Source organism: Lipomyces oligophaga, assembly GCF_038497815.1.
Source record: "Lipomyces oligophaga strain CBS 7107 unplaced genomic scaffold V1516scaffold_2, whole genome shotgun sequence".
In the NCBI taxonomy this organism is placed as follows: Eukaryota; Fungi; Ascomycota; class Lipomycetes; order Lipomycetales; family Lipomycetaceae; genus Lipomyces; species [Lipomyces] oligophaga.
Window position 1 is genome coordinate 814578 of NW_027117786.1, and position 21481 is coordinate 836058.

General features: G+C 44.9%; 11 protein-coding genes across 11 annotated transcripts; 5 read left to right on the forward strand and 6 right to left on the reverse strand.

Annotated features, from left to right (window-relative positions):
* Nucleotides 1-39: 39 nt before the first annotated feature.
* On the forward strand, nucleotides 40-2006 carry V1516DRAFT_177148 (SKIP/SNW domain-containing protein). Its single transcript, XM_066918698.1, has one exon. The coding sequence runs from the start codon at nucleotides 252-254 to the stop codon at nucleotides 1914-1916; it is 1665 nt and encodes a 554-aa protein (XP_066778895.1). The 5' UTR covers nucleotides 40-251; the 3' UTR covers nucleotides 1917-2006.
* Nucleotides 2007-2624: 618 nt separating this feature from the next.
* V1516DRAFT_670828 (pyridoxal phosphate-dependent transferase) lies at nucleotides 2625-4736 on the forward strand. The gene is made up of 2 exons (XM_066921449.1): nucleotides 2625-2954; nucleotides 3017-4736. Exons 1-2 carry the CDS (start codon nucleotides 2842-2844, stop codon nucleotides 4617-4619), a joined length of 1716 nt encoding a protein of 571 aa, XP_066778896.1. The 5' UTR covers nucleotides 2625-2841; the 3' UTR covers nucleotides 4620-4736.
* Nucleotides 4729-6799, reverse strand: V1516DRAFT_176189 (major facilitator superfamily domain-containing protein). Its single transcript, XM_066918697.1, has 2 exons — nucleotides 6518-6799; nucleotides 4729-6428 (listed from the first exon to the last, which is right to left on the reverse strand). The coding sequence occupies exons 1-2, from the start codon at nucleotides 6608-6610 to the stop codon at nucleotides 4839-4841; spliced, it is 1683 nt and encodes a 560-aa protein (XP_066778897.1). The 5' UTR covers nucleotides 6611-6799; the 3' UTR covers nucleotides 4729-4838.
* A 75-nt stretch (nucleotides 6800-6874) lies between these two features.
* Nucleotides 6875-8995, reverse strand: V1516DRAFT_670834 (uncharacterized protein). The gene is made up of 5 exons (XM_066921450.1): nucleotides 8211-8995; nucleotides 8039-8164; nucleotides 7873-7991; nucleotides 7562-7824; nucleotides 6875-7516 (listed from the first exon to the last, which is right to left on the reverse strand). Exons 1-5 carry the CDS (start codon nucleotides 8799-8801, stop codon nucleotides 7035-7037), a joined length of 1581 nt encoding a protein of 526 aa, XP_066778898.1. The 5' UTR covers nucleotides 8802-8995; the 3' UTR covers nucleotides 6875-7034.
* Nucleotides 8996-9145: 150 nt separating this feature from the next.
* Nucleotides 9146-10619, forward strand: V1516DRAFT_670835 (RPAP1-like protein). The gene has a single exon (XM_066921451.1). The coding sequence runs from the start codon at nucleotides 9184-9186 to the stop codon at nucleotides 10399-10401; it is 1218 nt and encodes a 405-aa protein (XP_066778899.1). The 5' UTR covers nucleotides 9146-9183; the 3' UTR covers nucleotides 10402-10619.
* Nucleotides 10200-10985, reverse strand: V1516DRAFT_670836 (uncharacterized protein). The gene is made up of 2 exons (XM_066921452.1): nucleotides 10679-10985; nucleotides 10200-10630 (listed from the first exon to the last, which is right to left on the reverse strand). Exons 1-2 carry the CDS (start codon nucleotides 10874-10876, stop codon nucleotides 10487-10489), a joined length of 342 nt encoding a protein of 113 aa, XP_066778900.1. The 5' UTR covers nucleotides 10877-10985; the 3' UTR covers nucleotides 10200-10486.
* V1516DRAFT_670837 (uncharacterized protein) lies at nucleotides 10603-12387 on the forward strand. The gene has a single exon (XM_066921453.1). It carries the CDS (start codon nucleotides 11082-11084, stop codon nucleotides 12180-12182), a length of 1101 nt encoding a protein of 366 aa, XP_066778901.1. The 5' UTR covers nucleotides 10603-11081; the 3' UTR covers nucleotides 12183-12387.
* On the reverse strand, nucleotides 12140-13724 carry V1516DRAFT_670839 (tubulin binding cofactor C-domain-containing protein). The gene is made up of 3 exons (XM_066921454.1): nucleotides 13505-13724; nucleotides 13244-13449; nucleotides 12140-13194 (listed from the first exon to the last, which is right to left on the reverse strand). The coding sequence occupies exons 1-3, from the start codon at nucleotides 13563-13565 to the stop codon at nucleotides 12361-12363; spliced, it is 1101 nt and encodes a 366-aa protein (XP_066778902.1). The 5' UTR covers nucleotides 13566-13724; the 3' UTR covers nucleotides 12140-12360.
* Nucleotides 13725-13832: 108 nt separating this feature from the next.
* Nucleotides 13833-14812, reverse strand: V1516DRAFT_670842 (uncharacterized protein). The gene is made up of 2 exons (XM_066921455.1): nucleotides 14279-14812; nucleotides 13833-14227 (listed from the first exon to the last, which is right to left on the reverse strand). Exons 1-2 carry the CDS (start codon nucleotides 14613-14615, stop codon nucleotides 13929-13931), a joined length of 636 nt encoding a protein of 211 aa, XP_066778903.1. The 5' UTR covers nucleotides 14616-14812; the 3' UTR covers nucleotides 13833-13928.
* Nucleotides 14813-15067: 255 nt separating this feature from the next.
* On the forward strand, nucleotides 15068-19705 carry V1516DRAFT_670846 (uncharacterized protein). The gene is made up of 5 exons (XM_066921456.1): nucleotides 15068-16241; nucleotides 16292-16366; nucleotides 16415-16466; nucleotides 16527-19409; nucleotides 19468-19705. The coding sequence occupies exons 1-4, from the start codon at nucleotides 15308-15310 to the stop codon at nucleotides 19390-19392; spliced, it is 3927 nt and encodes a 1308-aa protein (XP_066778904.1). The 5' UTR covers nucleotides 15068-15307; the 3' UTR covers nucleotides 19393-19409; nucleotides 19468-19705.
* On the reverse strand, nucleotides 19461-20978 carry V1516DRAFT_706318 (Golgi phosphoprotein 3-domain-containing protein; the record flags this gene model as incomplete). Its single annotated transcript, XM_066924159.1, has 3 exons — nucleotides 19461-20539; nucleotides 20739-20917; nucleotides 20957-20978. The coding sequence occupies 3 exons, from the start codon at nucleotides 20976-20978 to the stop codon at nucleotides 19745-19747; spliced, it is 996 nt and encodes a 331-aa protein (XP_066778905.1). The 3' UTR covers nucleotides 19461-19744.
* Between the last annotated feature and the right edge of the window lie 503 nt (nucleotides 20979-21481).

Consider the following 21481-nt stretch of genomic DNA (forward strand, 5'->3'; position numbering starts at 1 on the left):
TGCCGACATTTAATGCGCCTCCTGCAGGTAATCGCGATGATAACTCTGATAACCAAAGCTACAATGCTCAATTAGTTAATAAGTTACTCTTTTACCACTAGAAAAATTCCCATGGATGGGAATTAAGTTAGTAAGAGGGGTTTGTATATCAGAGATTGACACAAATTTCAACGAGATGTGGATGAAGTTGCAATTTTTATCTCTATTAACCTCAAATCAATAATTTCTTCAGAACTGTTAGAAGTTACGGAATGGAAGTTGAAGAGGCTCCACAGTATAATGAATACGGAGTGTTAGTAGCGACTTCTGGTGGCAACAGTACATCGCGAGCGAAGATCCCACCGTATGGCAAGCGACAGGGATTTCGGCCGACCCAGATCGCGGATTTTGGAGATGGAGGTGCATTTCCAGAGATCAATATGACTCAGTATCCGCTAGATATGGGGAGAACGAAGCAGTCAAGGTCGAATGCACTTGCAGTGCAGGTTGATGCGAATGGCAAAATCAAATACGACGCTTTAGCTCGCAGAGGCCAGGCAGCAGGACGGAATGTTCAAACGTCTTTTTCAGATTTGATTCCTTTACGACAGCGTGCGAATGTCGGGGATATTAATCTCGAACGGCCTTCGGATGATCAGATTGCTGAAACAACGGCGAAGACGAAAGCAGCATTCGACTCGATTCTAGCAGGCAAAGCCAAGGCAGCAAACGCAAAAAGTGTGGCCAATAGCCAGAGAAATGAGCCGACTTATATAAGATATACACCAAGCAGCATGATGGGTGAAGCTTCAGGTTCTGAGCACAAACAGCGTATCATCAAGATGGTAGATTTGCCAGAAGATCCTATGGCCCCGCCGAAGTTCAAGCATACTAAAGTTCCGCGAGGCCCGCCTTCGCCTCCTGCACCCCTCTTACGGTCTCCGCCTAGAAAATTAACAGCGAAAGATCAAGAAGATTTTATGATTCCCCCAAGTGTATCTAAATGGAAGAATCCAAAAGGCTACACTATCGCAGTCGATAAACGGCTAGCGGCTGATGGTCGTGGCCTTGAAGACGTGAAAGTGAATGACAATTTTGCAAAATTTTCCGAAGCGCTCTTTGCTGCTGAAAAGCATGCTCGCGAGGAAGTTAAGCAGCGGGCACTAGTGCAACAGCAAATTGCGGATCAGGAAAAGGAGGACAAGGAAGAGCGACTACGGATGTTGGCTCGTAAAGTTAGGGAAGAACGACGAGGAAGAAGCGAGTCTCGAACGCCTTCTCCTTCATCGAGGACGCCAAGCAGAACACCTAGTAGAACACCTAGTAGAACACCTAGTAGAACACCAAGTCGCACCCCGAGTCGATCCCCGGGCAAAACACCTCCTCGTGCATTCTCCAAGCCTGGTCAGAAGAAAGTCGAGCGGGGACGATCATTTAGTAGGACACCATCAGTTCGATCTGAATCCTACTCAAGAACACCATCAAATCGATCTGGTTCCTACTCAAGAACACCATCCCCTTCTCCTCCACGATCAAGATCATATTCTTACGATTCCAGATCAAGATCCCGGTCCCGATCGTACGATTCAAGGACTCCATCGCCTGCTCTTCGAAGTAAACAGAAGCGTTATCGATCGCTTTCTCGGACTCCATCGCGCAGCCCTGCTACCTCTCATTCTCGGTCTCGTTCTTATGACTCTAGAACACCTTCGCCAACTGGTCGATTTAGATCAAATTCAAGGACTCCGTCACCTAGCCCTCTGCGTCGAAGGGAAATTCCACCTGTACGTGATGATCGCAAGGAATTGACAGATCGGGCTGGAAGAGAAACAAGACAGGGTACAGGCGTCTCTGCTAGAGAACGACAAGGATATGGGCGAGGACGAGAAATGTCTCGTTCACCTACCCCGCCTCGGCGCGTGAGAAGACGAGATTGAACGGGTATAGCTCTAGTCGAATCAAGTATATTTGTTATATTAGCATTATTCATATGCACAGTAATACGCCATATACGTTTTACAGTATAATACAGCTCATACTTGTTTTGCATTCGCCACAAGAACTAATAGAAAAGGCTGGTTCGGACATTTCAATTCCAGGGAATTACCTACACAATGCTACAGTAACATCTGCTTTGGTGGATTTATTTTTTTCCTGTCGGAGAAAGCTCGAATACTTTGTGGGCAAAATTTTGGAAGCAATCCTCCTAGGAGACCAGACAATTCTGAAGCTAATTTGAGGCTTCGGAATATTAATGGGAAAATATGGATGTGATTTCGGCAGGACAGGTGCATGAACCCACCAAATATGTATTATTTATTGTCGGGAGAGATTAGTAGAGGTGCATAGTGCGAAATCTTAATGTTGCCGGAGATTCCGGATAGCATGAGGTTATTCTGGAGCTCGTTTCGAGGACAGGAAGACAAGCTAACGGAGAGATATACTCATAACAATCAAATAAAGGTACCAGTGAAGACTAATTTACTTTTGTAGATATTACACATCGTAAACAATGTCGCCGACATGTCCATTGTGCAAACTGGATTCAGTTGTGAAGAGGTGGAAAGAACCTTCTATATGGTTCAGGTGTCCCAAAGACGGGCCGATTGGGTGAACATCACCGTTTTTGTTGTTTAGATTAATTACCAATTTCGCCAAAGATACAGCTACAAACTACAGTAGTTAGAACGGACTAGAAGAATGAATTATTAGCTATCCCTGGACTTTGCTTTTGCGTTCTATAGAATTTCGCATTTTCTTAGAGATATCGTCGGTTTCCTTCAGGTTTCCAGCGAGGTTTTCCCCAGGTTCTTGCTGTGTATTTTTACGATTGTGAATATATCAAAACAGTCTAATTCCGTCATGTTGTTGAATGAGGTTGACTTCCAAGTTTATGTCGAATCGACAGCTCAGTTTCTGCGTCTCTTTGCTCTTCATGTACGCCTGTTTATGGACTATGTGTCGGCGTCCGCGACGTGAGTAGCTCTTGATTGTACGAACTAAGACCCCGTCTTTTACTGATCCCCGCTGATAATAGATTCCAATTGATCCGGAATCTTTCATTTTTCTACGTTGCCTATTATTTAGTTAGCCATAGCTGGCGCGAATTATGCGCGCGTGGACTGATTGGATCCGTAAACGATTTGTATCAATATCTTGCGCGCAGCTTTTTCAGACTGCTCATGCTCGTTCCGCAGATCAAATCGAAGGTTAGCAATGAGCTTTCATCGGCAATGGCTCAGATGGAAGCTGAGATGACCGACCTCGGACCGACTGTGACTCGACATTTGGAGCTTCCCGAACATGGCCAGTCGTCTGAGGATGTTTTAAATGAGATGCGCCAGCTGTCCTTGCTCAAGCACTCGGCATGGGAGGATGGAAAGGTATCTGGAGCTGTATATCATGGAGGCGAGGAAATTCTCAGGCTGCAAACTGAAGCATATGGCATGTACACAGTTGCGAATCAGCTCCATCCAGACGTATTTCCTGCTGTACGCAAGATGGACGCCGAAGTCGTCTCGATGGTACTGCGACTTTTCAACGCGCCCGAGACTGGGGTCGGTTGTTCAACCTCTGGCGGGACGGAGTCACTTCTTATGACCTGTCTGTCTGCAAAGATGAAGGCGTACCGTGAGCGAGGTGTCACTGAGCCCGAAATCATTGCTCCAGTGACCATCCATGCTGGCTTCGACAAGGCCGCGTATTATTTTGGGATCAAACTCCGACACGCTAAACTCGATCCGAAAACATACCAGGTCGATCTCAAGAGCGTGCGTCGACTGATAAACAGCAATACAGTTTTGATTGCAGGCTCTGCACCGAATTTCCCGCATGGAATTATCGACGATATCGATGGCCTTTCGAAGATCGCTCTCAAATATAAAATTCCCTTACATGTCGACGCATGTCTGGGCTCATTTGTTGTACCATATCTCGAGCGAGTATATGCTGCTGATCCAGATCCAGCTGTGTCCAAGATTCCGAGGTTTGATTTCCGGGTTCCTGGCGTCACTTCAATATCTTGCGACACACATAAGTACGGATTTGCCCCTAAAGGCAGCTCTGTAATTCTCTACCGGGATTCAACGTATCGCAAGAATCAGTATTTTTTGGCGACACAATGGTCTGGTGGCATCTATGCGTCACCCACGCTAGCCGGTTCCCGTCCAGGTGCGCTGATGGCTGGTTGCTGGGCAACAATGATGCATGTTGGCGACGATGGCTACTATGCGTCTGCAAAATCTATTGTCGCTACAGCTCGCCGAATTAAAGAAGCTATCCGGACAGAGATACCGGAGATATACGTCATAGGCGAGCCTTTATCATCTGTAGTATCGTTCTCATCCGAACAACTTAACATCTATGCACTGGCCGACGCACTTTCGTCCAAAGGTTGGCACTTGTCGGCTTTGCAGAACCCACCAGCGCTACACATCGCTTGTACCCGACTCACGACTGCTGGTGCAGACAACGAGCTGATCAAATGTCTCAAGGACTCTGTTGCAACTGTTAAAGCAGCTGGAAAGGCAAAGGCAAAGGGCGATACAGCGGCTTTGTACGGTGTGGCAGGAAGCGTGAGCACGCGTGGGCTAGTCGATGAACTAGCTGTAGGATTCTTAGATATATTGTATAAAGCTTGATTTTGTATCGTGGTATTGTATTATATATTTTTTATACACATTGATTCTAAGGACTTGTGTTTTTGTATTCAGACTCAATACTTGACACCAATTAAACAATAACTTTTAAATATCGAATTAAATTAAATTACAACTTCAGCCAATCCGTACCCAGCAAGCGATGTCCAAAAATTCAAAAATTCAAAAAAATTCAAAAAAATCAAACGTCTCTTAACACCTTTATTCATCATCTGATAACGAGGCAGCATACCCAGGCATTCTCAGGGCTGTGGCCTGTTCGGCTTCCATTTCCAGTGCCGAGCGTCGGATCCGACGTGCTTGACTAGAGACATACCAAACGAACCAAATGCCGACCGCAGTCGAGACGGTTATTAATGCGATGTTGACCGGTCGCGGGTCCCTGTTGAGCACGCGGTGCGTGAGATGGTCGAACCCAGACTGGCCAAAGTTAAAAACTCCAGTGATGGTAAAAACTAGACCATAGATTGTGCCGAACGTTTCAAATCCAAATACTTTCGCAACGTAGTCTGAGATTGCGGTGTAAAAATATGCTCTATACAGCGAGAAAATAACAATATTCAGATATGCAGCTGGATATGAAGCAAAATTGCTCAACACGCCCATGGCCGTGCTCATGACTACTAAAATGGTCAAGCAAAGTGCCATCGTGCAGTGGTCTAAGAGCAATCCTGCAAGTGGAACCGATATAATTCCGCCCACAGGCAGCGCTATATCGAAAAACTCGTTAATAATCCTTGCAGCTTCCGGACTTTTAAAAATGAAATCGTAGTGCGAACGTACTGTCGCAACGAAATAATTCACTCGAACTGTCATTATCATAGAAAACAAGCATAAAATCACAAACCAAGGCGTCTTGATTTGTTGCCAGGCCGTGCGACCGTGGAGTGCTCCCCATATACCAGATATTTTGAGTTTATGCATCTCTTCAGAATCGTACTCGTAGTCACCAGGACTGATATTCCGTCGGTCAGTCTTAGATAATAGTGCCGCTTGCTCGTCCACCAGTCTGTCTTCGATTTCGTCGTCAGAATCTTGGGTATTCACCATGGCGGCTACCGATTCGATCGCAGAAGAAGTCGTTGGCGAGACAGGTGAGTGATGCTTATGCTCTGCTCTGACGACAATGCCTCCGCCAGTTCGCGAATCTATTGCTATCCCGTCAATGCTGGCGCTGTCTATTGTATACGAATCGTCCTCCTCGTCTTCTAAGAACTTGCCAATGCTGCAACCCTGTTTGTAGCTCTCGGAGGGCATCACTGTGGCAGATCCGATAATTATCGAAATCGGCACAATTAGATATAACAAAAAAAATGCCTTGGGATGGAATCGACCCTCTGTCTCACTGTATATGAGCCGATAAACCAAGTAAACAGCGGTGGAAGCTCCAAAAGCGCCGGTCAAGAGAGCGAGTATAAAGCCAGAGAACGCAGGGAACGCATTGGATAAATGAAATGAGGAGATATACAAAAAAGGTCCTCCAAAAGCTAGGGTGATATAACCCCAGATATATAAATCCAGCAGAGATATTGAATCTGCAAATGCGAGCATAAGTGCACCGGCGCCGATCAGTAGTCCGCTTAGAAAGTTGCAATTGCGAGGACCAAACCTATCAAGAATTGCACCAACTATGACTGAGGCAAAACTACTGACTACCGAAGCACAAGTGAAAACAAAGTTCATTCGAATCTCGCGCGACGAGCATATGTATCCTGTCTCGGTTTCCTCCGGCGCGCATAAGTACGCATAGACGCCTTCGCGGAGCCATACCGTCTTCAGGGCGGCGAATCCCTAATAGTGTTAATATATCGACTAGACAAGAGAAATCTGAGCTCCGACCCGATTAAGAGAAATGAGCAACATTTGGGGAGAAAACTCACGAAAACCGGACCTGCAGCGAGTAAACACCAGCTGAACGCCAAGGTTATCTGGAGCAGTCTTCGCGCAACAGAGATATCGTGATAGTACACCATAACTACAGTATAACTGCAACACGCTTAAAATGCCCAATATTTTATAAATTTTGGTCGACTTCAAGTGTTTCAAGTGTTTCGACTAAGAAAAGGAAGCAGAGAAGGCGTCCTTCTGGGAAACCAATAAACAACTATGCGGCATTAGCTAAATGTAAGGTGCTTTATCCCAACGTCCTCGGTCTAATCAGTCAAATGATTTATCTTGGTCACATTAACGGAATTTGAATTTTCAAAATTACATAACTTTAACAATATTGAATTTCTGGAGGCTTTAAAAAAGGTTTAAACAAATTTGAACGGGCAAAGCTGTTATTGATAACCGATCGATACCCTAGGTATTATACATTGTATACCATACATCATGTTACATCATTTTACTACAGCTTCAAATCCCCAAGGTGACCTAAAATAGAGCTGCTAACTTTCAGACACTCGATTCTTCCTTGTTCTGCTCAGAAATTTTCCCGTTCCTTTCAATACCATTGCCCAATTCACCATTACGTTTGGGAGTCTGATCTAGCGCAATCAAATACCTCTGATCCTCGCGCATCATTTCTTCCTGTTGTTCCTTCGCAAATATCTGGTGTAGCTCCAGATCCTCTTCATCCGATAATATTGAATCAGCTTTTCGTGGTTCATGTCTTAATCGTGCTTCTGATGATCCGCACTCAGAACTCACTCCTGGACTTTCCCCGACTCGGCTTGTGTCGTCCATGCTCAGTTTCAAACGCAGTGAATTTACCTTCCTTTTTCGTCGTCGGTCAGCATGCTGGTTGTGCAATCGTCTAAATACATTTTCTCGCGCTTGTTGGTTACATAGTTCGTCGACGATCTGCTTACGGTACTGCGATGAAATGAACGCGCGCGGGGACTTCAACATGGCCCACCAACCTTTAAACAGCAAAACTGTGCCGGTCAATATCTCGTAGTAGATACGGAAAGATTACATACCTTTTGATTCGGTCACAAACAGAAACATTGAACTACACATCATGACGATTGACACAATTAGAATCTCAGTGCTACCCAGTAGTGGCCGTTGCTTATCGATGCAAGTCTGATGATCAATTTGTTCCGCCATCATACATTGCACCAATTCGAATTCCCCTGCGCTAAACATAAATGTTATTTCCGATGTCGACGTCGTTAAGAAATAAAATGACTGCACCATGGCAATACTAGTGACATATTGTGTGAAGATTATTGTTCGCCAGCTACTCAGTGTAAATAGCTGCGTCTGATGAACAGCAAAATGAACTCACCCGATTGATATATATTTCTTAGCGCAACGCATGAATAGTCTGAATTTAGTTTTCATTGGCGGTGATCTGCTCGTTCCTGTCTGCGCAAAATATATGCTGAATTCAACATGGAGTAGTCTCTGGAGTTAGTTAGCAACATTCCAGAGAATATGATGGGATTTCATACATGAAGAACATATATTCCCGTGGTTCCCATAGCCACGATTGCAATACCGGCATAAACTATAAGAGGAATGAAGAGCAAATACTTGCTGATGCGGGTCTCTGGCGCGCACATCAGTCCAGCTATAAACTACTTTGAGTCAGTAATAATTGACTTCGGCAAGGAATGACTGTACCGCTATAAATGGAGCTGCTCCAGCTGTGAATGCGAGATAAAGCAGGACGGAAAGATAATAGATCCGTTTTTGTGGGAGTGTCCGAGACCAGACTACCGAGATGTGAAGAAGTACTGTACGGAGGGCCATAGTACCAGCAGCAAGATGATATCCAAAAGTGAACAAGATCCCCTGAACCATACAGATCGGATTGACTCGTCCATATGCAGCTGTGATTGGGTCTTGGCAGCAGTTTTGTTCATGCCTGATGTTGAAAAATCCGATAGAACTGATTACGATGGCAAGCCCGGTGGCCTGCATGAAGGTGCAATCTGACATGACGAATCTTCGCGAAAGAAGGTGTGAAACAGCGAAAAAAACAGAAATAGAAAATGACATATATCCCAAAATCATGAGCACTAGGACCAGTTTCTGGAACTCGGGATAGAGTGTGAACCTAAACAGACATGGAAGACAGCAGCCGTATATGCATACCCGGGAATCCTCGAAACGATGATAGTAGTGCTGTGCTGTCAGTGGCTGCCATGGTAGCAATGGACTTGGACACGAAGGAGAGCTTGACGTCGTCGCCGTCGTGGTCGTCGAGAACATTTATTTGCTATAGTGTAGTGAAATTAGTTAATTAATTGAAGCACGGCATTTCCTTGACGATTACGATTGATTGGCAATATCCGGCGGATTTAATGGTTCAATGAGTATGCGCAATGTTCAATAATCTTTAGATCTTTTTAAGTACAATTGAACAATTTTCATGCGATTCAGACTGAAATTAGTCTAACTATCGGGAAATGTGATAAAACAGAAGATCAGACAATAGGTGCTGCTGGTTCCCCAGGTTGTCGATGATCTCGTCTTGGGACATGTCATGTGATATTGAGACAATTAGATCAAAGCGTAAATTGTATAGTTAAGCGATGAATTTATCTTTTGGAACTTATTTAGATGACTTGAGAATAATTGAACGGTGCTTAAAATGAATTTTATCGGTGATATTGTAGAGCGTACACCAAGCAAACTAGCACGGCCTCCATCTAATCCAGGTCCAAGATCAACATCAGAGATCCAGCAATCACGATCACGATCTCTTTGGAAGTCACAGAATGTAACAAGACCAGGACCAAGAGCATCAAGAGAAACTTTGGCCCCTCGAATGGGACTATCTGGAGCTACGTCTGAGGATGGGATGGGATTTCATACAGAGGCGGACAAAATTGGTGCGGAAAATGACGATAAAATTGCTAGGATGACCAACGAGGAGATTGCTGAAGAGCGAGCAAATCTGCTAGCTACTTTGCCGCCGAAATTAGTTAAGCGGTTGTTGGCGCTGAAATCAAATGAGCTGAATGCTGCACTAAAGCCAACTGACGTTGAGGAAGCAAGTCAAGAGGAAGCAAGTCAAGAGGAAGCAAGTCAAGAGGAAGCAAGTCAGAAGGAAGCAAGTCAGAAGGAAGCAAGTCAGAAGGAAGCAAGTCAGAATAGTCCTATAAGGGATTTAGACCAGGACATGATTCAAGTTTCTGGACAAGTCTCTGAGCTCTATGCTAGCGGTAAAAAGGTCAGATTTCACCTGGAACAAGAACATCAGATAGACAATCAAGTCGCCATTGATACACATTTTCCAGCACCAGTGCAGCCAGAATTAGACCCCAACTCAGCAGATTTTCTGGAACAGTTACATTCGCGGTACTTTCCTGATTTACCTGTTGATCCCACTCGATTGGCCTGGATGAAGCCTGTGACTGCCGATGAGGACTCACAATCGTCATATTCACCCGCCCAAACATCGCTGGCAGCCACAGATATTCGATTTGATTTTCGTGGTGACATGATTGCACCCTCGCGGGCTAGAGAGCTTCCTACTAATCTCGGACTTCACCACCACTCGGATTCACCAGGATACGCAGGCTACACGATTCCCGAGCTAGCACACCTATGCCGAAGTTCAGTAGCCGCGCAACGATCTGTGGCCGTCCAAGTCATGGGGAGAGTATTGTTCAAACTAGGCAAAGGCTGGTACGGCGATTACGTGTGCGACACGCTGTGGGACGTCGTCGAAGATACGCGAGTAATTGACTCCATAACGGAAGCCGCCGACGAGCAAAAGAATCGGCATCTCGGTCTACGGACGTGTGCGGAGGATGCCTTATGGCTGTGGCAACTAGGCGGAGGTCGATTAAGACACGCCGTGTGATTTGTCCATACTAGATCTAGATATCAAAAATATCTGTAAATACTTTTTTGAATGAGCTATGTACATAAGAGAGGTCAAAAAAACCTCATGCCGCAGGCGTATTAGTCACAAATGCTCGCACTTTCTGCCACATCGATGGTGGTGACGGTCCCTCTGTGAGCTGTTCTTCAAGTTCCTTGTAGTAGGTTGGCTTTCCCTTGGGTTCCATTAGTCTGCTGGTCAGCGGAAACTGTATTTCAGTCAGTAAGTAGTACCAGCTGTATTTTCGCTAAATTACCATTTTTTTACTTTTGTTCTCCAGCAGCTCTTCTATCGCTTCCACTTGGCTCTCTGGTCGAGGCAACTTGCTTGTTAAGCTCTTGTTTTCGAGGTTCGAGGCCTGTTCTGCAAGTACAGTTCTCAGATTCAGAGAACGGTTTAATGCATCTTCAGGCCATAATTCAGCGAGTTTTAAAAATCGTTTTGTCGATGCCATAGTTTTATTTTTATTGATTTAAGCTAATTGTGGAAATTTGTTGCGCCAGGTAACAAATCAACCAGCAGTTAAGGTCGATTTCCCACGTGATAAACCAGAAGATCAATCTGATACATGAAACTCGACACTGCGCAATATCTTCTAGAGATATTTTCGCTGTTTGCCGCTAGAAACTGCGCTGTTCTATAGAACAGTTCGACTGAGCATGGCTTTGAACAATCTCTTTGCGATCTTGAACCCGGATCCTGATCAGGATTCCGATCCGCGCGATTCTGCAGTGCCAACTTCGGGGTCTGCTCCCGCTGGTCTTGTCAAAGCGCCAGGCTCAGGAGGACAAGAACGATCAGGGTCTCCTCTTCGTTCGCGTCAGTCGCCTACAATTGCATCACTTCTTTCAGATGAGCCTCCAATTATGCCGGCTGCAAATAATCCCGTCTCCGTGGCATCTTTGATTGCTCCGAATAATGATGATCTTGCGGGCGTAGCCTCTCCATCCGGTCCTGAAATCTCGGCAGCGTCAACGCCTTCGGTTTCAGTGCAAACAACATTTATGGCTGAAAAATCGGTTTCTGCTCAGTTTCCAGCACCTGAATCTGCTCCTGCTACTCACTCAGTCCCCGCATCGGCTGCAAAGCGGTCCCTCGTGTCCGCACTAAGCTCTGAAGATCCGATAGACCCTAATGCCGAACCGCCTACCGTCTGTCTGCATGTTCCACTGAATGGCAAAACCAATGTCGTTGTCAACTTCTCTAAACTTGCTGAAGATAAGTACGGTTGGGCTTCTTTACATCCTCGGATTGCAGCAGCTGCTGCAGAACTTTACGAAGAAGAAAACCCTGCAGGACAAGGTGGAGCTGTCGATGAATCTGAAGACTCAGGCGGCGAGGATTCCGGTCCAGGAAATAACTCGGCGAGCGGTAACAAGAAAGTGACGAAGCGGCGGAAAACAGAGGGTAAATATGGTCGCTATGATGTGAATGATCCATTCATAGATGACTCAGAGCTGTTGTATGAAGAGCAAGCAGCCAGCACTAAAGATGGTTTTTTTGTATTTTCCGGCCCGCTGATCGCAGACCAAGAACAAGTGCGTATTGAACGTGCGGACGGAACTATTAAGCGTGCCGGTCGTGGAAGGGCAGGTCGCCCTCCTGGTTCAACTCGCGGTGGACGACGTTCGGCCGCTGCTATTGCAGCAGCAGCAGCTGCCACTGGTGCGTCCACTCAGCCTGCACTACTAGCAGCTGCTCCAGCTGCTCCAGTTCCTCGCAAACGAAAGATCAAAGAGATTGCACCTGCGCCAGCATGAAATAGTGGCAACCGTTTCGAGTAAAGTCAAAAAAGTGGTGTTTAGGTGTTTGTTTATGAATTATGTTATTATGTATCATAGTCTGGATATTGGCAGTATCGAATTAAACTTATAGCTGGCTATAATAAAAATGGAGGTCATTATTGTGTAAGAGGTACAATTAGATTACATCTCGATACTAATCCAAATCCAAATTCCGGGAAAGGGCTTTTGCTCTGATTTTCTGCGTTTGTTCTAGAATAGCCTCTTCCGCTGTATCTGAAGTCGACCCAAATACCGGTTGTTCTGAAAGAGAGGATGGAGGTTCGTAAAAGCTGTGATATGATGCGGCAAGCGTTACGATCTCCGAATACAAAGGTTCATTGAACTTTGTGATTGAATTTTCATCAATCGTGGTCCAGTGCGGGGATATCACTAATGTCGGACAATCAAAGTCCGCGATGACATCTGTAAATGGTGAAATCGACTTCAGACTATCAGTTGTGTTTGAGTAGTCTGCCCGAGCAAAAATCAGATCTTCGCACTTTTCTATCACGACGCTGCGAACCGATCGACCCAGAATAATGTCGCTATCTGTAGTTTCATGGACTCGGAATTGATGGCAGCTGCGAATGGCTACAACACAAGTTACAACGCGAGAAATATGGACAGGCCCGTTAACAGTAGCTGATAGCAATAAAATCGAGTTTGTGCAGGCTGTCATTTGCGCGCTGCTGATTGTTGTAGTAGTTGGGGGAATGTACACGACACAATCCTCGAGGTTATTCAACAGGAGAGTCGAGATCTCAGGCGATAACCGGACGACAATAAACTTGCCTTTGTGATGTTGGATTTGCCGGACTGACTGGTTCGGTAGGGCAATTGTTAGTGGGGCCGAAACGGGCGGGGTTATAGGAGGTGACTGTAATGATTCAGATATGCTTGGGCGAGTCCTCGTGGAAAATGCGAATCGTCCCTGCGGATGAAGAGATTGTCGTAAAGCTGATACAGCTTTTTCTAGCTGATCCAGTTGCTAACAGATTGTCAGTCTAGTACAGGTCGAAACTTCACTTGTGACAAACCGTTGAGTAGAGATTCTGGTCATAGGGCGGTAAATAAATGATTGCCTGTTGCACATCACGTTGCAGCTGGCCTAATGCCGTTTCTGCAGCTACTAATCGCTCCTGGGATAGCCCAAATGTACTTGAGGACAACGACGATGATGCTGATATGGAATCTTGCTCTGAGGTCGGCGTAGGCACAGATGGAGTCAGGAGGGCCTCGATCTCTAATCATCACACGTCAGTAAAATGCAGAAGGGTTAGATCACTGGCACAACACACTCGCTTTGCTTGACCCAAAATGAACGTAAAACGACTGCTGTGTAGGATGGAGTTTTGACATAACGATGTAGATATCGAGCGGTGATCGGATCGACAATGGACCAGTATTACTTATTCAAAACGATGGATCCAATGAATTCAAAAAGAATAAGAATAAAACTAAGCCACACTTGATCGCAACAACAAAAGTCAAAATTTCAACAAACTAATATAGTATAATAGCAACTGTTAATTGGAAAGTCCAGTGCACGTCGAGCATACTAGACTTGACTAAAGAGACTGCGGCTCCCTGCTGATATACTACTGTTCTCATGTAGAAGCTACTAAATCCACTTTAGAGAATGCCATTGAAATTATTAAAAACTACTGGAAAATATTACATCATGATTCTATTCTGTTATATTCAAATGCTGTAAATGACAATTCAAATATCTTTAGGCGTCTCAGGCCTGTGAATGCCACGGCCTTCGCCAAGCTTCTCAAGAGTTTCCGACAAAGGAACTCGATAGCGCACAAGAGATTCGCTCTCCGGCGACTTCTCATATGTCTTGATCGAATTGTCCGATGGGCTAACATCGTAAAAAGGATTGCGCCAGTTGACTTCCGGAAGCGTCTCCCGTGAAGTTCTGAGAAATTCACCGGTACCAAATCCTGACCAAGCGGCGATGCCGAGCACTGAGCCGAGACCTACGCTGGAAACAAATACTCTATTGAATGAGCCAGCTTTTTGAGATTGTTAGATCATATTCTTAGCACGAACAAGATAAGACTTACTTGGAAGTGAAAGCAGCGCACCTGATGCCAGCCCGCCAAAGAATGAGTTCCATCCATCATTTTTCTCACGCAGATTCGACGAAGCAGCCTCAACAAACTGGAATAGTGGACCAACAGCTCCAACGACAAATGCATTCTTACTAATACGGATGATACTCTCCACGGCAGGTGGATTTCTGAACCGAAGACGCTCCATGGTTGCCGACCACATCACTCCTATCGTAAAGCAAGGTCCCAGAAGCGGTGCCGTGATAGCCACCGTATCGCGCGGTTCCCAGACCGGATATGGGTGGACCGGGTGAAGTATCTTTGGCTGAATTGGCTGGATACTGCTCATTGTGAATTATGTGAACGTTATTATATGTTTCGGTGGTTGTCAGGACCTATGATTTCAATCTCTCCTTGATCGGCCGTCGCGCGTAACCAAACCAGTACAGTGCCAATCGATACCTACTCTAATGTGTAGTTTCAACCAACCGTGCAATATCACAGCAAACCACTTTCCGTACAACTTGCGCTCAAACTGAGTTGTTCTCTCGTAATAGTAACAATTAGTAGCTCGGATTTCCCTGTTTCTTCTCGCACTCGCATGGGACTTCTCCTAGCCAATCACAGTTCCCTAATTACCTAAGTCACGTGTCTGAATATACCAACCCAGAAGGCTTTCTAGTCACGTGATTACAGCCACCGCCGCACAACGTGCACCTCCACACTGAGGCTGAGGCACTGCTGGGTCTTTGGTGGAGTTTTGAGAACATTAAGGAACGACCTAATAGTGTATCAGGTTCGATCCGACGACCGTCCAGTGCAATATTTGCCTTGAACCAGGCTGTTTTACAATTTAGTAATACAGTATTTGATTATTTGGATTCGAGCGGTTCTTTAGAACTATTTTGGGCTTGAATCGGTTGTCGACAACCGGTTCAGTGTTGGCTTGAACAGCCTTCGTCAGCGCCCGGTTGCATCCTTCAACGGCAAGATTTCCAACAGCTTGTCTCAATATTAGCTGAGTACCCTCTTACAATTCCAATGACATTTGCTCCGTATGGTGCGGGCAAGTCTGCACCGCTGGTGCTTCAGCAACTGATTCATTATTTGCCTGGATCCGGCTCGATTGCGCTTCCTTTACCACAGATCCCGGTATTACAGCAAGGCCAGTCAGTCAAAATCGTTCCGTTTTCCAAATCAGAAAAGCCAAATACTAATAGCGATTTTGGAGACTTGACAGTGGTTCATTTGCCCATGGCTTCGCATGTGCACCAGTTTATATCTGACATGATGCATTCTGACCATGCAGATGATCATGACAAGGACACTACAAGTCACCGAACTAATACTACTCATGAAATTCGGTTAATGTGCAAAATATGCCGGTATCACCTTCTCATGAACCTTGATATCACGCATGTCGGTGATTGCGGGAAATATCCAAATAAGCTGCATCATTTTGTACCGCAATCGCTTTCTTCTGATCTAGACGATGGACTCTCGGCACCAGAGACATTTGTTTTGACTTGTTGCATTTGCTCATCTATGCTTAAAATTGTCTTTCTCAAGCCGTGGATCACAAAGGAAATCGCGGATACGTTTGAGCCCGCAGAAATCAAACGGCGCACTGATGCGTTTAACGAGATTCAGAAGCTGCATCTTGATGATGGCTCGTCAGAACCCAAACTCAAGCCTATCAGCGATCCAGCCAATTCTTATTCCACTTTAGCGAAGATTCTTCGTGATCCATGCGAATGTGGTCCAGATCAAGAGCCGAGGTCGTTGCGGATTAGTAATCCGATACTCAATTCAAAAATCGACGGTCAAATCTTGCAGTCATTTTTTTTTACGAAAGATGATACCAAAGATCTATGGAAACCTCCTAGAGTCAATCAAGATACTCCTGAGTCGAAATATCGGAAGCAGGTACTGGAGCAAGTCAGAATGGAAATTGCTGTTATTGTAGATAGAGAAGGTGAGCCAAGATCTTTTTGAATTGTCAATCTCCTACTAAATAATGTCAAGTTGGCGGCAATCCGTTTCAAATATCTCTTGAAAATGAGTTGTCAACTTTAAAGAGTAGACTGAGTTGTAAACACTGTGAGTACTTCTTAATTCCTCCCTGATTCATCTAATTTTGAATTTCAGATTCAACCACCAGAGTTCCGACATATATTGATCCTGCAAGCGAACTATCTTTGTAAGTGGCTTTTATTTTGAAAATTTTTGACCAAAGATTATCAATTCTTAACATCTCCAGACGTTGTGCGAATCTTGGTGCGGTTCCGGATTTCAGCGATAACCTAATAGAAGCAACCTTTGAATTCCAAAATAGCTGTGATCCCACCAATGCATCGTACTATCTCGAGTGTCTTCAGTTCATTTCCACAGCTCGCGACTCAGAAGAATTACAGATCCAAGTTAGCCAACTTCGGTCTCTAGGTGCAACGACTCGCGCAGATCTGCAGAAGGCATATGAAGAGCTTAGTATTGTCGACCCTTCTCAATTCGATGACTCAATGATTCTAGGAATTTATAAAGCGCGAGTGCAGGACTCGTCTCCTAATGCGGTATCTAAACTTAGAACAGCGCTACAAACGATTGCCAATGATCGGAACAGTGAGCTGTTAAAATCTACACTGGCAGTTGATAACCTTAACGAAGAGAGCAGTTATTCTCTTTTGGGAGCCAAACCAAGTACGACAGATGAGATGATTATTTCATCGTACGAAATCAACCGCAGTGAATTTCCTGACAAGCGAGATTTACTAGATCATGCCTTTTTGGTGCTTTCTAAAACCCGGACAAGTTTAAAGATGTTGTCGTATGCTGATTCTCATGATTTGACTGGACCCGTTCCGAACATCGACGAAGCATATAATGTATTAGGCGCTCAGAAAGATATGGAAGATGAACATATTCTAGCTGTATATTCCATTCGCGTGGAAGACAGTCCGGAGGAAATTCTCACGATGCGAAATGCATTGAAAGCAATTGTTCTCACCCGGAAGAGTGCGCTGTTGAAGAATTTTTTGGATACCGGTGATAAGGATTATTCGATCTCTGCTGAAGTCTCTGAATCCGAGCCTGTTGGTCTTCATAACATCGGAAACACCTGCTACTTAAACTCTTTACTGCAGTTTTACTTCACTGTCAAACCATTACGCGAGATGATTCTCTCATTTGAGACTGAAGCAGGTGCGGAATTACTTTCGGATTCTCTTGCCAGTGATAAGCGCATTGGTGGACGGAAAGTAACGCAATGGGAAATCAATCGAGCACTTGATTTCGTGAAAGAGCTGGCGACTTTGTTCGACAGCATGATTAATTCACCTGTTGCTGCTGTTGAACCACGTCATCAGCTTGCGTATCTTGCACTGGTTAGCTCTGAGGAAGCACTGGAAGATATGCGTCGTGCTAGCACAGTCGAAATAGCATCAGGTTCTTTAGAGCAATCTCTTGAAGGGCCAATGACTTTGGAGGAAAGTCAATCTGCGTCCGTTCAATTTCAAAACGAGGAGGAGAAGGAAAATGTAGTCCAATCCAAGAAGATTGGACCTCATGCCGAACCTGAGGTTCCAGCGCTGGATCGTGTTGCTCTCAGTGATATTACATCTGATAATTTAATGAACGAGACATTTTCGATTTCGAAAGAAACAAACGATATTCCCGATTGTGAGGGGGTTCAATCAGACGAAAAGCAAGCTGATGTCAGTGGAACTGAAGATCATAGCCAAGAGCACGAAAACGCTATTCCTTCATTGCCCTCTCGTTCAGCAGCTTTGACGCGCTCATCGACTATTCCACCGCAGCTTCCGCCACGGAATGATTCAGATATGATGTTTGGATCGCAGCAAGACGTGACGGAGTGTATTGACAACGTTTTATTTCAGCTAGAATCTGCGCTGAAGCCAGAGAGTGTCGATGACGATGGTGAGCAGATTGACTTAATCAAAGATTTGTTTTACGGAAAAACAAAGCAAACATTGATTGCTACATCCACTACGGGTGGTAAAGATTCTATTCGAACGAAAGAGGAACGTTTCAGTCACTTAATTGTTGATGTTGCGGATGGAGCTCGGGACTTGTACGAAGCATTAGACGCCTATTTTTCTGTGGAAACTGTCAATCTGGATGATCGTCCGGCACGGAGGTTTGTCACTTTACAGCAGCTGCCACCGGTGTTACAAGTACAGGTGCAACGAGTGCAGTTTGATCGCAAACAAGGACGAGCATATAAAAGTAATGCGCCGCTGATTTTCGATCAAATGGTATATATGGACAGATATATGGATCAGTTGAACGTTTCCGGAATCGATATTCAACAACGACGAGAGCAGTTGTGGCAATGGCAGGAAGAAAAGAAGCGATTAGTGAATGAGCGGGATAAATTAGTCAATGGGGAAATAGGCAATAGTGCGAACAATCTGTCAATCACACGGGATTGGCTCAAGCAAGTTGAAGGAATTGTAGAGGATATGACGCGTAATCTACGATCCGAGGAGGAGAAAGAAATCGATGCTGAGACACTATTGAATACGGAGATGAAGGATGAGTCGCAGACGGGCAAAGATATCCGCTCTGCGGCGGTACTATCTGAGGTTGTATGTGGACTTAATCAAGAAATAGAGCGAATTCATGAGAGAGTTCGTTGCATTGATGAAGAACTCGAGAGGTTGACGCAACAAATGCGCACGCATTTTGACGACTTGCAGAATCTAGGATACCGAATTCATTCTGTCTTTATCCATCGTGGACAGGCTACATTTGGACACTACTGGATATACATCTACGATTTCGAGAGAAAAAAGTTTCGCAAGTACAACGACGAGAAAGTTACAGACGTGACAGACCAAGAAGTGATGCCTTTCGCCGGACAAACGAGCGAAGGGGTCAATTCTGCTGGATACGATGAAACTGCAGGGACTCCATATTTCCTTGTGTTTGTCCGTAACGATCTTTTGGACACGCTAGTGCAAGCTGTTGATCGTCATCTGTATTCTGAGAATGATAGCTTGGAAAAGGGCGATGCTAAATCAGTGGATCCTAAGAATTGTGACGGTACAATTATCGATCTTCCACAAGTGGAAGTTGTTGACACAATAATGACTGATGTCGAGAGCTGATTGGATTCAGATTACCTGTATGTTGGCTTTGTGGGCGAAAGTGTATCAAAATCAGATAAATTAATTATCTCCAAGGATCTGATGAATATATTAGTATCTTGATCAATTGATTAACGCAAAAGTCTTAACTTGACACACAAAACTAAATTTCCATTTCTGTGAGACATAAACCGCATTTATTTTTATATTGGCTTACAGCTAGCATTTAAAAAATCGGTTCCATTCTATTTGACAATCAAGTTCATATAATAATATACGGGCATACGTCTTGCGGGATTTAGATTATGCGACAAAATAAATTACAAACTTGAACAACAAAAAACCCAACAGAAGATAAACAAACATGATCTTATTATAAAATAGAATCTAACCGAGTAAAAACATTCAGAGCAGCAGCTACAACCTCAACTTGCAATTCCTTGTCCTTGCTACCATTCAGTTCGTCAGAAATCTCCTGCGCAAGATTCACTCCGACTCCTCCAGTAGTTACTCCTGGTCGAGCAGCAAATGGCCATTGAGAATATTCACCTAGAAGCTCGTCGACTCGAACAAATGCCCGGTCGCGCTCGTCGTGGCCAAGAGACGACAGCGCATTCTCAAGAACATTTGCCGCATATGCTGCACACACCATTGCAACTGTACGGAGATACCGGAACGGCACTTCCTCAGGGATCAAAGGACTCGAATTCAAGATCACTGTACGTGCTGTTAATACACTGATAGTGCGCCGTCGAATTTCATCTTTGGCACCAGTGTCAGATACAGGATGCGTGGCCATGTCGAACAACAGAAAGTTCCGCTTCTCGGTCCGCAGAATGCCCTTGTCGACAAGCCCTTTCGCAAGACGTTCCCGAACTTGTTTAAGTTGATATCCAATCTTCATCAGATTCCAAGTCTCGCCAGACATGAGATCAATCCAAGTCGCTACTGACATAGGCTCGGACGACTTCATCAACTTTAACGCCTCATCTAAAAGAACCTCGCCTGTTAAACGATCATCGACAACTTCAATCAGACGGTCACTCAAAGGTAAACGACGCCGGGCCGGGTCCCGCTGCATACTGATTCGACCACGGAAAGCAAGATCGAGTATAATACATCCACGTAAAGCATAGGAGATGTTGTCGTTCCAGAAAGACAGATATCCCTGCGACCGAGTAAGTATTAGTATTAGCAACAATCGTCACAATATACGCCAACAAAAGTCACAGAAAATTATTTAATAATATTAAACTTCATCAAGCTTCCTTAACTATAAAAGCTATAATGGAATTTCATGAAATTGATTGCAGGTCTCTCGACCAGGATAAGTGCTTGGTGACGACGACACTAAGGGGAAGACGTACCTGTTTATCTTTTAATCCCATAAGGAGAATTTCCTCCATTAATGTAAGACGAGGCTGACGAGAACGCTCATCACCTTCTTCTAGATCTCGCGGGTCGTAGGCGATCTTATGGCCATTGGAACCCGAGAAGGTTTCAGAGTGGAAGGAAGGCTCCGAAGCGACGGGAGATCCAGGCTGCTCTGCAGCAGTAGATGACCCCGAGCTAGCGGTAGTCACACGACGGCGCTGGAGAGACGACATCAGGGTGCAACTGTAATATATGTATTAGAAGAATTTGAACTTGAATTTGGAGTTGTTCTGGGCTAATGGAAGAAGCAGCGCACAGTGAAGTGTGTGAAAAATAGGGGGATGGTGGTGGTGGAGCCCAGCGGGTGGAACAAACGACTGACTGTACAGTACAATAGCAGTTGTGAGGAGGGCGTGGTAGCGTTGGCGGAGCAGCAATAGCGAAAGCAGCAACAGGCGAACACTCGGAAGGAAAAAAAGCTGTATGACAGTAAAAATCAAGCGAAATCAAAAAGCAAACGCAAAGATTTCGACAGAATGCAATAAAAAATTAATGGTCAGAAATCGTGTCGCAATCCAACCAAAAAACCAGGCTCAACGAGACCCTGAGAGCAACCACGACCGACGTTGAGTCTGCCTACCAGCAAGTCGGTGGTACAACTGAAGCAGCCAGTAAACTTAGCGCTGTACTCCTATTGTGGAATTCCGTGCAATTGAGCACAAATTTATTTTGCAAA